At 44.3% G+C, this 13430-nt stretch overlaps 1 protein-coding gene across 4 annotated transcripts in view; it reads left to right on the top strand.

The window, feature by feature from the left end:
* Positions 1-13430, top strand: part of COL15A1 (collagen type XV alpha 1 chain) — a 337165-nt gene that overhangs the window by 238201 nt on the left and 85534 nt on the right. For all 4 annotated transcript variants that reach the window (XM_006018966.2, XM_025198310.1, XM_025198313.1 and 1 more), the window contains 2 exons: positions 2752-2820; positions 10619-10663. In XM_006018966.2, the coding sequence (XP_006019028.1) occupies positions 2752-2820; positions 10619-10663 (114 nt within the window). The remainder of the gene's footprint in view (positions 1-2751; positions 2821-10618; positions 10664-13430) is intronic.

The following is a 13430-nucleotide window of genomic DNA, read 5'->3' as shown; positions in this document are numbered from 1 at the left end:
TCCCTACACAGGGAATTTGCAGCTGGTCAGTGCAGTAGCAATTTCTGCCACTGCTGACAGTTGGAACAGGGTTACTATAGCAGGATGGGGCATGACGCATAATAGCACCCCTTGGTGACCTTGGATCCCTGCTTAACTGGTTCCTTGGTTCTCCTCTCTCCTTTTGCCATGATTTTGATGTCTCTTGGGTGAAAGTAGTGGTTGAGAGGCTGCCCAGGACCCCAAGGAACCACTTATCCTGCCTACATACCTGTTGTTCCTGGTTAACCCAGTCCCAGGGGCCTTAAGGCACTGGTAGCCTTGGTGTCTATTCACAACCTCCAACCTCCCCTACAGCCGTGCCCATGCCTCACATGTGATATCATTCAGTTACTTGCCTGTTGGAGCTTTGGCCTTCTTGGCCTCTGCCCCTTTTCTCTCGCTGGAGCCGTTTAACCTATGTTGGTCCTGGTTTCTGGGCTTCAGCCCCAGGCTTACTCTCTTGAGCTCTTATCTCTGCCCCTCTCAGACTACGTACCCCTGGCCCTGGTCTCCACCCCACTCTGGGCTCTAGGCTCTATAGCCCTGTCTCTGCTCTCTGTAGGCACTGATGAGACCTCCTCCCACTCCTATTAGTCCTGCCAGTAAAACTAACTAGAAGTCCAGCTAACAGCTTAACTAAACATACACCCACCTTGTATACGTGTAAGTCCTAACAAAAGGTTTGCTGTCACTTTAACTTAAGTAGCCTAGTCTGGGCAATTGGCAGCACACAAGCTGGCTCCTATAAGAAAGCAAAGCTTCCTTGGGAAAATCCCCATCTGGCCTTCTTCTGCTACAAGCAGCTAAGAACCCGATCTCCTACCAGGATTCCTCAGTGAGCAATCTCTGTCTCCTTCAGTGTGAGGGCTCTGCTTCTCTGCGGGGCTTTCTCCTCACTTTACACCTCTCACTGTGCTCTTCTGGGCACTCTCTTCCTCCCATGGTACTCCTCTGATCCTGCTGTTATCCAGCTCCTAGCATTAGAATCTGTGCCCAGTGACTCACTGGTCCCAGATGTCAGACTTTCTGCGTTCAAGAGGATTAGCCACTTCTCCCTCACCAGGCTGCTCATTCTTGGGCTGGTGCTTCTTATCTGAATATTCTGTTTGCTCTCATAGCGGCCCTCCTGACAAGCCTGCTTAGATTGTGGGACAGGAGTCTCTGGCTCTCTCTTACAGTTGCCAATACAGTGGGCCATGCTGGATCTTGTACTGCAGAGGGCATGAAGATAGTATCCCAACTCTAATCACAGCAAACAGTTCTTGGCCAGCCAGTTCTCAGCTGGAACAGCAGAAATGTATCTGTTTACTCATAAACCAGGATGATTGGAATATTTGTCATTTATGCATTCCTTGATGGTAATCCCAGTCTCGATACACTGTTCCTACAGTCTTCTTGATGCCCACTCCTACCATCTGTTAAGTCAGAGTACAGAGCAGTGTATGCTCTCAGAGTGGTCTGTCAGTTTTAGCAGGGCAATACTAGCTTTTGGTTGGCAGTCTTTTTATTGCAATAAAGCTGTGTCTTCTGCAAAACAGGCCTTTTAGCACTTGTTAGCATCTGTTATCAATTAAGTGCCAAAACTGAACATCAAGGCAGGGAAGAGGGAGACAGGGTTTGTTGGCATTTGTGCTTGCCAAAAGAACAGTTTGTGTTGCCAAAGGAACCTGGCAAACCTATTACAAACACATGGATGTCAGCAATGACAATATGTTGTGTAAAACAGACAGCAGGCATACTCTTCCAGGGAAACAGATTGCTACAAGGAGGCCAGTTAAAACCAGTAGAAGCAAGGTGAAGCATCAAGAGACACAAGTTGTGCATTCCTCCTGGGAAGTGATCAAACAGTTAGGTGCACCCGGTCCCATTTAGTATCTGATGTCCTGAGAATCTATGGAAGATCAAAACAAAACTAAATGAAAAAAGGCTGAGCAGCACTCAGTCTTGCTGTTTTGCCCCAGTTGAGCGCTGTGTCAGTGAGAGTACAAAAAAAATGGAAGCAGATTGAGAGAGGATGGTGCAGTCTTCACAGTGGCAAATAGCTACAGGAAATGCCGATGATCATGATATTTTTTTGGTCTATGGAGCCTCTTCCCTTCCCAGACATGGGCACTGCTGTTTTCAGCCCTACTATTTTCCTATTCACTTCAGCCAAATATGTGAATCACCATTTGCAACCACAGTAATCACAAGCAGGAGCTCAGCATTCAGTTGCAGGAGGAAGACGTATCTTCCATTCTTGCATCACAATTGGTCTTGGCAAAAATGCCTATAGGACCTCTGTTGCCAGAAAAAAATGTTTAAGTATTTAGCTTTTGAAAGTTATTACACTTACAGCTTCACAATGCAATGTGCTAGTATTAGATAGGTAAATGACAAAATAAAAAAGGAGCACAAATTATGCTGTAAAAAGGAAGGTTGCTTTCATTTTGTTCAACTGTTTTCCAGTCTGAAATAATGTAGAAGGCTGGTAAGGTGACAAACCCATCAGTTCATGAAGTTTTTGACTGGCAGAAAGACTAGTGCGCTATCACAAAGTTTGAATATCTTTACATTTAATACTTGCAGCATACTGATACAAAAGAAGTTCTGGCGAATGATTTGAGGTATTGGTGGCTTTTCTTTGGTGTCTTTGTTTTACAACGTTCAAGAAGAACTCTTGATATAAAAGGCTAAAAGATGAGGTGAAGGCAAAACAAGGTGTTCAGTAACTCTTTCTTTTTTCCTTAGGATATGGAAGGGTCAGGGAACATTGGTTTGTTAAGTGAGCCCAGAACCCCAGGATCCAGAAGACCACATGTAAGCTTTTAGTTCCTTGTTTTATTTTGCTTTGTTTTGTTTAAAAATGCATTCCTTCCTTTCTACATGCAGTCTGTCTAGAAGGCAGTTGGTGTCTTAACTAGTCCATCCTTATTATATAACACAGAGTTTATGTAGTACCAGTGTCTTGTTTTGTCTCTCTTTCAGGGAAAATGAGTAATATAGGATCAGCATCTTGCTCACACAGGTGTATGCCTAGAGCGGGGATGGGCAAAACACAGCCTGAGGGATGGATCCAGCCCACCAACAGTTTGAAAAGCCTGTGTGTGGCTGGCAGCTTCAGCCACTGCATGGTGCCAGGTGGGCAGAACTGCTTCCACCCAGCAGCTTTAGCCCTTGATATAGTAGCATTAGCTTTGGTTCTGGGTAAGGCGTCTGCCACAGTGAGCAGGCAGCAGCAGCAGCTGTGGGTGCTGCTGGCAGGTTCAAGAGCCCCGGCGCAGAACATGCTGGTAGCATCCACAGCTAACACTCTCCCAGTGCAGTGGAAGCTCCCATCTGGAGACCTGACGCGGAACCTGCCGGCAGCATCAGCTGTGGACCAAGGCAGGAGTTTCCACTGCACTGGGTGAGCAGCAGCATCAGCTGTGACACCATTGGCAGGTTCCACACTGGGGCTGCTGGCTGTGCCCACAGCTGATGCCGCCGCCCCCACGCTACAGTGGAAGCCCCTGTCTGGGTCCACAGCTGAGCTTCAGGGTTCCTGGTGAACTACAGCTCTGGATGGGTTCTGGAAAGAGGGAGGAAGACAGAGAGGAGAAAGATGCGGAGAGAGAGAGAAGAGGAGAGACAGAGAAGAGAGAGAAATGGAGAGAGAGGAGAGATGAAAGAGAGGATGGAAGAGAAGAGAAAGGAGAGAAAAAGGAGAGAGAGAGACAGAGAGAGAAGAGAAAGAAAGAGAGAGGGAGATAGATGTGGCCCTTGACAGGTTCTCAAAACTCATTAAGTGGCCCTCCAGCTGAAATAATTGCCCACACCTGGACTAGAGTGACTTCACTGGGTTGGTTTGAGTTACTCTCTGTTTATAGTGCACTAAATTATATTAGGATGTTTCCTAGAGAAATGAGTTTTAATTTCCTTCTGATTTTGATTGGTTTAGTTTTAGTTAATTGATTATCTGATCTGTTACAGTTTAAAAAATGTATAGGATTAGTGAAGTGTTTTTTTTTTCTTATGATGTTCCTTAATGTGTCTTGCCTCAAACCTGAATACATAGCCTCTTTCAACTTGAGCCTTCCTTTCTTCCCTTTTATAACCACTCTATTGATCAGGCTATTCAGTTTTATGACTTCAATTTTTCAATTTACCTGAAACCACTCAAGAGAAAGATGTAGGTATCAGTGGGCATGTCCACATGAGACATTTACTGTGCAGTTGACTAATTAGCTGTGCAGTAAATGGCTTGACATCTACACATGCTTTCCTATTAGGCCGGAGTAAGCTAATTTATTTTGCAGCAATTTTTAATAATAATGAATTTAATAATTTAAAATAATTTATTTTATTATCCTGCTGTGGAGTAAAAAATCTGCAGCAGCACCCGTGTAGATGCTGCCCTGGTGGCCGGGGCACAAGGATGCTTCAGGGCAGAGGCTGCCTGTCAGCCCCATGCTGAAACTCTCCGGTGCCCCAGCCAGCCCTTCTGCAGCACACTGAGCTAGGAGCAGCAACCCCAGGCTGGTAAGCTCACCCTGGGGCCCCTTGCCAGCCGGGGCTGCTCTGACCCTGCTCCACATGCTGCACATGAATAAACTGCAGAACTTAGTGCTCCGGAGTTAATTCTCCTGGGCACATGTTCAAACGGTACACCCAGGAGCAATTAGCACTCCAGAGCAATAAGCTCCTCAGTTTATTCATGCACAGTAACAGCATATGTAGATGCGCCCATTGTGTACAATTCAATGGAAAATTTTCTTCAGTGCATATGCATAGTCAAAATGGTGAGTCAAATGTTAGATTATGGGATAGAAAATAATAATGAAAATATAATGATATTAATTAAATCAGTCTTTGTCAACACATGAAGCATTTTGTTCAAGGTCTCGTTATCAGGGCTCAGTGGTGGGGAGCTACAGGGGGCAAGGGCTGCAGGGGGGTAGAGCTGTAGGAGGCAGGTGGTGGGCAGAGGGTAGAGGCTGTGGGAGGCAAAGGGGGCAGAGACTGTAGTGGGGGCAGAGGGGGCAGGCACCATGGGGGGGCAAGTACTAGGGGGCTCTGGCATGGGGGGACAGGCAACAGGAGGAACAGCTGTTAGGAGTGCAAGGGGCAGGGGTCATCTGCCACCTGCCTCCCCTGCTGCTACTTCTTTCCCTGCTGGAATAGGGCGGGGGATGAATTTAAGATGACTCTGCAATAGTTAGTTCTATACTTGGAAAATTATAACAAATTTAGAATCTAATTATTGGGGGGTCACTTTGAATTAAAAGTTATCTTGGATTCAGGTAAATAAGGTATTAAATCCTCTTGTACCATTGCATTAACCAACCTCTGACTACCCGCTTTGGATAGTTTATTTTACCACTGGCTAATAAAGTATTTTTGGTTTATTCTGAACAATCTGGCTACAGTCCACCATCTGAAACAGGAATTTGGCTACTATTCTTTCCATTTCTTGGCTACTGTTTTTATGAAGGTTCTGTCTAGAGACTTGATGCTTGCTAAGTCTAAAAACCTCTTCTCTTGTCTTGCTTCAGTCTCCCTTGTCCCATGAAGTCTTTAGCCTTTGACATTTTAAATTATTGATCTCTATGGCCATCTTCCCTATCTGCTTACACTATACCCACTTCTCCTTCATAAACTCCAAGACACAAACTGAGGGAGATAAGAGACAGCCCACGTACTCCCTCTTCTACACCATATAGGATCAGACCCATGGGCATTTATCGACGTGGTCTGGGAGGCTGGGGTGTACCCTTTAATTAGCGCAGCTCCAAGAGCCATGCTAATTAAAAGCCCCCAGAGCATCACATGTAAAAAAATGGCAGCAGGGCACTTCGAACTAAAGCTTATCGAACGAACTTTAGTTTAAAGTGCCCCGCCACCATTTTCAGTGCAGGGATGCTGATGTACATGATGCTGGAGTCTGCTGGAGCACAGTAATTATGATGCTCCAGCAGATTTGATTGAGTCTGTTCTGACACGCTAGAAGTACAGCACGTTGGAGCAGCCTCCCTGAACATGTACAGGAGCCCATTGTTTCTTTAAGTCTCCAACACTGCTTTCCTGAATTCTAACATTCTTAAACTGCTATGTCCCATGAACTGTGCTGCATTCATATAGCCTGTGATAAGAAAACATTGCTTTAATTTTCAAATTTTTATTTATTTCTTGCATAAGGGGCATGAGGGTTAAGCCTTTCTGAAAAGTGTAGTTCCATGGCCTCCTAGATGTGGTACTTCAACCAGTATCAGAGCAATACAGCATACCACTTACAATGACATGCTAAGGGAATGCCTTGGGCTTCCATTATCATAGATCTTCTTATAAATTCAGAGGTTTTGGTCACACACGAAAATTAATTTGCACATTTTCACATGTAGGTACAATTGGGAGTTTCTCCTTAAAAGCACCCAGAAACTAGAAAAATAGAAAAATTTCTGGTCAGGACTGAAATAGCTTGCAGTGCTACACCATTCAACCAGCTCTCTGTGGCTGGTTTGATAGCTCTATTAATTGTTTGGTTTTGTGAGCAGTGCACTAATAAAAACAAAGACAAACTTGCAATCAATTCCCAGCAGAGTCTAATTGAGACTCTTCATTCTTTTTCCTTTAGCAATTGTTCTTTCTTAAATAACTCAAAAACTAAATAATATTCCCTGATTTAAAACAACTTTAAAAAGATTAACAGCAAAAACTCTTTTCAGCTGGCAAATCTCAATTGCACAATCCAGTGAATATTTACAGTGTGACTATAATCTCTTTGAAGTCGATAATAATACTACTTGGAATAACTTTGCTCCCATGAGGTTCTGTGGGGCCTGAGGCTGCAGATCTTATTCAGGCAAGCAAATATTTAACAGCAGTATTATTAAGTTCATTGAGCCACTTGAATGCAAGTTTCAGAATATTGCCAGGGTGGGAAATGTTAAAATCCACCAGAGTTCCCTTTGAGTCTTCCTCAGTAAATTGAAGCTGGGTATGTTGAATCAGTGCATTCCCAGCTGCCTGGGTTATGTCCCCACCCTTCTCAGGAGGCACTTTGAATAGGCCTCCTAATGAGGATAAGTTTTCCATCACCACAAACTTTCTCCACTGCAGAGTTCACTCTTCAGGAGCTCTGCACCTGGCTTATCTTTAATATAAAGCAGCATAACTGGAGGAAGAGACCTGTCCAGAGATATTGTGACAGCCTACACAAAATATTGAACATTGGAGCTAGGATAGTGCTAGGGGCCAGTTTGAAAAGCCAGTGGCTGAAGTGGTCTGATATTTCACTAGCTGGAAGCCACAATGCTGAAAATTCATTTGACATCAGTTTCATTTTAAGCAAATGCACCATTTCTTTATGTTCCTTTTAAAAATAATAATAATGAGTGGTCAAAGCCATCACATTACAAAAATAATAATAGAAGTCATTAACTAGCAAGCAGCAAATTGCCGATTCCAACCTGCAAAAGTGATGCCATTGCTCTCAGCTTTGCTTCCAATACGGACATAATTTTCAAATCATTGTGCTATAACCAGCGCCAAAAAAAAGAGGTCTTACTGCTTTTGCACAGAACTCAGAAAGTTTGTTCTCCCTGTCATTTTGCATTCACTCTTCAAGGCCTTAGGTCAATAAAGTAGGCACAGAAATACTTCCTTCCAATCATAAAAATGATTCCAGACACTTGCTAGTATTGCATTAAAGTGTTGTGAGCTATTTATGTCCTATAAAACCTCTAGAAGTTTCTGGTCGTGTTGAAAGAATGACTCTGCTCCTAAGAACATTTTAATTAAAACCAGCTGTTAGGAGGTGTATTGTCTCTATTTGCCCTGCATTTGCTTCCTTTGCATTTTCCCTAGAAGGGATGGCAAATTGCCAAAAAACAACTAAATGAAAGCTGCACATAATTGTTTTGTGTGTAATTAGTAACAACAAAAACAAAGCAGTTGCTATTGGCTACATACAAAACTTTAATTCACCCTTTTATAAAGAAATTGGTTTAATGCAAGCATGTCACATTTATTTCGTGGCAAGCACTGGATTCTTTTTTAATCATGCTAAAGGGCTAGGCTGTAATTTCAGGGATCTCCTCACAACCTACCCACATATTAATAGTAAAATATGGTCTTTTCTGCATTAACTAAATATTTAGCTGCCATTCATTTGCTTAGTGTCATCATTGGGCTTTAGAGTTGACACCACAGTCAGATGAGTAAGGGAAGCTTGCACCCGTGACTCATCTGCAATCTCGGAAAGACAGCACTGTGTCTGAGCATACACCACCCATGAACTCTCTCACATACTCCAAACCTGGAAACATGCCAGGGAGGTTGGTCTGAGGCATCCTTCAGTAGCCACTTTCAAGACCTGGGTCTCCAGTTTGCCCAAGAGTAGTTACTGGGGTTGGTCCTAGAAAAGCCTTGCTGCTATACTCCTGTTTGGAGCACGTGATCAGGAGCAGATGGCAGGGTGGGCAATTTGGCAGCACAGCCCTCATGTGGACATGTTCTGTGGTCTTATCTGCACCTCAGGCAAATTACACAGTATTTATTATTCCTGACACACTGAAGGCATCCATGTTGTGACCCTTGCCACAGTTCACACACTTGCAGGATAACTAATTAGAGGTGCCATCCCCATGTGCCCAGAAGCACTCCCACAGCACAGTGTATGAAGGTGATGCTCAGGTATGTGTTCAGGGCTGCTCTAACCAACTATGCTGCTTTCTTTCTGGTTCTTAGTGAGCACAGAGTGGGTGCAAGGGGACAGCATGTACTTCTTGGCAGCAGTCCTGAGCATGGTGCAGAGGCACTGTAGGCATGCCCTCCATCACCATGTGGAGGTGTGCATCAGTTAAGAACTCCTTGGGTGTGAGCTCTCCACTGTTTAGAGAACATAACCACTCTAAATCTGTTTCATTTAAAAGGAACTGCTTTTGTAGCATTAGATGCTCCAGTGTCAGCCAAGGCTATATTCTGATGCATGCACACAAGGAGACTGAGGTCAGGCAGCATTGGCAATCTTACGTTTGTCATTTCCTGACTGCGGAGGCTGGCATTCTGTTCTTCCCTAATTATCCAAGTGGCCAGTTATTGGCAGTCTAGAGGGCATTTTTGGCACTTATGTATCCAACGGAATTCTTTTCCTGGATGTGTAACACTGCACATGTAGTAATTACTTAGCTGTGTAGACGGAGCATGCTCAGTAGCAGCTGTTGCCCATACACATGCCCTTTGTGGATACATAGTAGACTTAGATGCCTGAAAATGGAGTTATTCAGAATCAGTGACTGTCCGACGTATCCTCAGGAAGAGAAAAGGGCCTTCTCTGTGTGTGTTTTGCCTCCATATCCCAGCAGGCTACAGCGGTGGTTTTCATGCTGTTCCATAGACCCCTGGGGTTCCATGATGAATCATCAGGCATTCTGCAGGAAGACTGGGGGCAATGGAGATGTGGAGTGGGAGGCAGTGCACCACCATTGTGGGGCAGAGCTGCCTGACTCCATGTCAGTCTTTAGGACAGGGTTAGGAGTTTTGTGGCAGAAGAAGTGATATGAAAGGTTTCCGTGACATCAGGAAGTTTGAAAATCACCGAGTGAGAACATTCACTTAGATGCTGCAGTTCCTGAATTCTAGGCTCCCTGTCTCACTCAAAGGGGGAAGAAGCACTGCCCATTTTGCTTCCCAACACAACCAACTAACCACCATATGACAGGTTGGGTATTGTTCTCTCCCTTCTCTGATGCTCCTCTCAAAGCTGAACTACTAACATAGTATTTTGACAAAATGGATGGAGGACAGGACAGGAAGGAATCTTCCATCTCAGCAGGAGCAAGGGCACCAGCTAGAACCCAGGGTCTGCTCTTTTCCCAGATAACCGTTTCACTGAACCACAGCATGTGCTTTGTTCCCTTCCCCCTGGCCTCACATATCTCCCAAAGACTCCCTCTCCAGGTTTGGGGTGTCAGATGATTCAAGCAGGTGGACAGGACTTAGGCACCCAGTTCTGTGGACACCATCACTGCAGTGTAGATAAACCCTAAGTGATTGCTTTACAAAAATTCAGTGTGTATGTATAACCACTTTTCATCAGACCACTGACTATACCTGTGGGATTCGTAGCTCTGTCAAGTTTTGCCCTCTAACACTAACAAACTGAAGCAGTTTCAGCAAGAAGTCAGGAGGTCATAAAACGTGCTTTAAAATAGGAAACTGTATATTTTTCCAGCACAGATTTGAAAATAGTGACACCGTTTTGATTTAATCATAGCAAAAATATTGTTTCAGACTGAAGACAGCCTTTTGTTTCAGGCAAGTATGTAAATAATAGCAACCGCCTGAAAATAACTCCTTGAAACTGCATCACTTGGGTAATTTTAAATAAAGCTTCCATGTCCTCTATAAGAAAATATTAAGCAAATATAAGCAAACTATCATTGAAGTGATAAGACACCATGCAATACATGTCAATCAGGCTTTAAAATATTCTAAAATTGTTTAATATTCCAAATTTCCTTTATTGATAATGCAACTAGCAGACTTCTTTACATGGCTGTGATTTAGGGTTTTTTGTTCGAATTGTTGCAGAGAAATCTTATATTGGTTTGTTGGTAAATTTAGCTCTCTTTTGTAGGGTCCTGTGGGGGAGATTGGACAACGTGGGCCAATGGGACCAAAGGTAATATTAATTAGAAAATTATATTTAAAAGTCAGCAATGGACTGAACAGGCACTGGAACAGGTACTGGTTTGATGTATTTACACATTGCTAGATCATGTTTGATTTTATTCTTTTTAGGATTGGCAAACTGGTCAATCGACTGCATAGTTTTTGACTGGTCAAAGATTATGGCAATTTTTGGGGGAGTGAATTTTTTTTCAGTTTTCTTAACAGAAATAATTTGTTTTTGTTTTTGACACATTTCTTAATGGAAAATTTGTGGGGGGTTGTGTATTATTTGACTGCATTGTCAATGTTTTACAATTTTTGCCTGATATTTGACCAAACTTTATTTGATTGGTCACATACCCAACCCTAGTCCTTTTACAACACTCTGTAAAAAGGAAACTAGTAGAATCAAAACATTTCTATTTTTTAAAAAGTTCTAGTAACACTGACATGTCTAAATATGTTGAGCAAATTTTACATTCATTTACATTAATATAAATCTAGTTCAGAAGTTTTTTCATATTGATACTGGCACAGCTTGACTAAAGACACAATTAATAGTTATATATCACAGATTACAGTGTCATAAACACTAAACAACCAGGCTAAGATACTCAGATTTTGGCATTATACAAGCAAACTGATTTTCAGGGGTCGAGGGCTACTCAGGGGAGCCTGAAAACAGTGCTAGGACTCATGTTTAGGACCCCTGTAAGCCACCTAGACTTCCTAATTCTTGGGCCTAGGTACAGATGAAGGTTTATTTCTTGTCAGTGGTCCTAGGCTTGGAAGAGTAACAATATAAATGTGGCCCTAGATCCAGACCAGGCTCACACAATATAATGCCAGTGTAGGAATTAGGAAGGACACTACATCCCCCTAATTCCACTACGTGGAACATCCTCTTAAAGCAGCCAGTGCATTTATTGCCACTAACAATTACCACAATACAGAATGTCTTAAATGTAAGAGTCACAGTGGTGGGATAAAGAGAGAGAGGAATCATAATGCAAGTGTCAGGCTAATGTTATAACATAGTGATGGTAAGTCAATATTGTCTTAATGGCCAGGGACAGACATTCAAAAAGCCTGAGCCTGAATTGATTCAATCTTTGCAGGTCAGTCTAACCTGGCTAGGCTAAACTGTTTGGAAACTGGACAGATGTTCTCTCTGGACTGAGGAAATTCAGGCACATGCCTGTGGTGGCTCATCCTAGAAGCTGGGGAGCTCTAGGACAGCCCTCCCTTCCCTTCTGCAGGGAGTTGAGCTGAGCGGGGCATGGCCAGGCCCTGGCAGGACTCTCTCATTAGGGAAGTCTGCCTTCATGGTCCCAGGCTTTTCCCTGCTGGCTGCTCAAGGGGCGAGAGTGTTGCTAGCCCCCACACCCGGCCACTGCCATAATCTGCATCTGAAAAGGTCCTACAATTAAGGATGCCCAACTTTCACCTTTGGCTTGCCAACATGAAATCAATCTGATTCCTCATATACCATCTGAATATGCGTGTCATCATTTCTGGTGGTGATAAAACATTTTGTTAGCAACAAAAAGTCCATTGGTTTTTTTTTTTACAAACTTCATGTGGTCTGTAACCAGCATCTTCAGCTCACAGAGACCCCATTATCCCAGAACTTCTCTTATCCAGTCTCACTTCTCCAGTCTTTGCGCTATGTCACCAGATACAAAAAACCTTGTTATTAGGTTGAATCATCAACTTCCAGTAGCTGTCCATAAAGTAATGCGGCATTTCATCTGAAGCAGGAGTTGGTGGGATGCTGTATGATACATATATTCATGGGCATAGGTTTGAGTCTCACTGGGTGCATCTACATGAAATGCTCGTGATGCTTGCTATGGTGGCATAGCGTCAGCAGGCACTAACCATGACACTGCCTCTACTGCGTAGTATCAATGAGCCACTGCACAGTAGGGTCAGAAATGACCTGTGCACCACCTGGACTGCGCATTACCAGCAGATACTGCACAGTCATTTTGTAAAGGCAACCCTGCTTAGCACTCTTAATTGGATCCGGACAAACCGAAGCAGAACCGCACTAAGCGAAACCCATTTTCCCATAGGAATTAATGTAAATAGAGATAATTGGGTACTGCCGCTTCTCACTGCCACTGCTTCTCCCCAACCCCCCCGCCCATCTGCCAGCCACTCTGGCCCCATGTGGCAGCCGCGGCCCCGTGCTCCTGCCCCCCCCCCCCCCCCCCCCCCAGCCACTCTGGCCCCATGTGGCAGCCTGGGCCCTGTGCTCCTGCTGCACCACCCTGGGCCCCCACTAATCCTGGCCCCAAGCACTGGCACAGGCCCTGCACTCACGCCTGCCTGCCCGCTCACCGCATTGCAGCACTGCTGCTTCTCCCCACCCGCCAGCCTCTCCAGCACCACGTGCCAGCTAGGCACTGTGCTCCTGCTGCCCTGCACTAGCCCCAGGGCACCAGCATGGGCCCCATGCTCATGCCCACTGGGCCATTCACTGCCGCTCACCACTTCTCACCACCACTGCTTCACTGAGCACTGTAACGAAACTGGTTCAGTGCTAGGTGGAATCAAGTGTGAATTTTAAATGAGCACTATAGCAAAATAGCGCTAAGTGAAACCATATTAGGAGGGATTGCCTGTACTTGCTAAAGCAAATACTAAATGACTGTGCAGTACCAACTGCACAGTGGGGTGCATGTGTAGATGCACCCACTGAAACTGTTCTCTCTTAATTGTGTTGTATCCCAAAATATTTCTTGCTCACCCAGATTGCCACACATGCAATG

Source organism: Alligator sinensis, unplaced genomic scaffold (genome assembly GCF_000455745.1).
Source record: "Alligator sinensis unplaced genomic scaffold, ASM45574v1 scaffold428_1, whole genome shotgun sequence".
NCBI classification, from domain to species: domain Eukaryota; kingdom Metazoa; phylum Chordata; order Crocodylia; family Alligatoridae; genus Alligator; species Alligator sinensis.
This window is presented reverse-complemented; position numbering and strand designations above follow the sequence as displayed.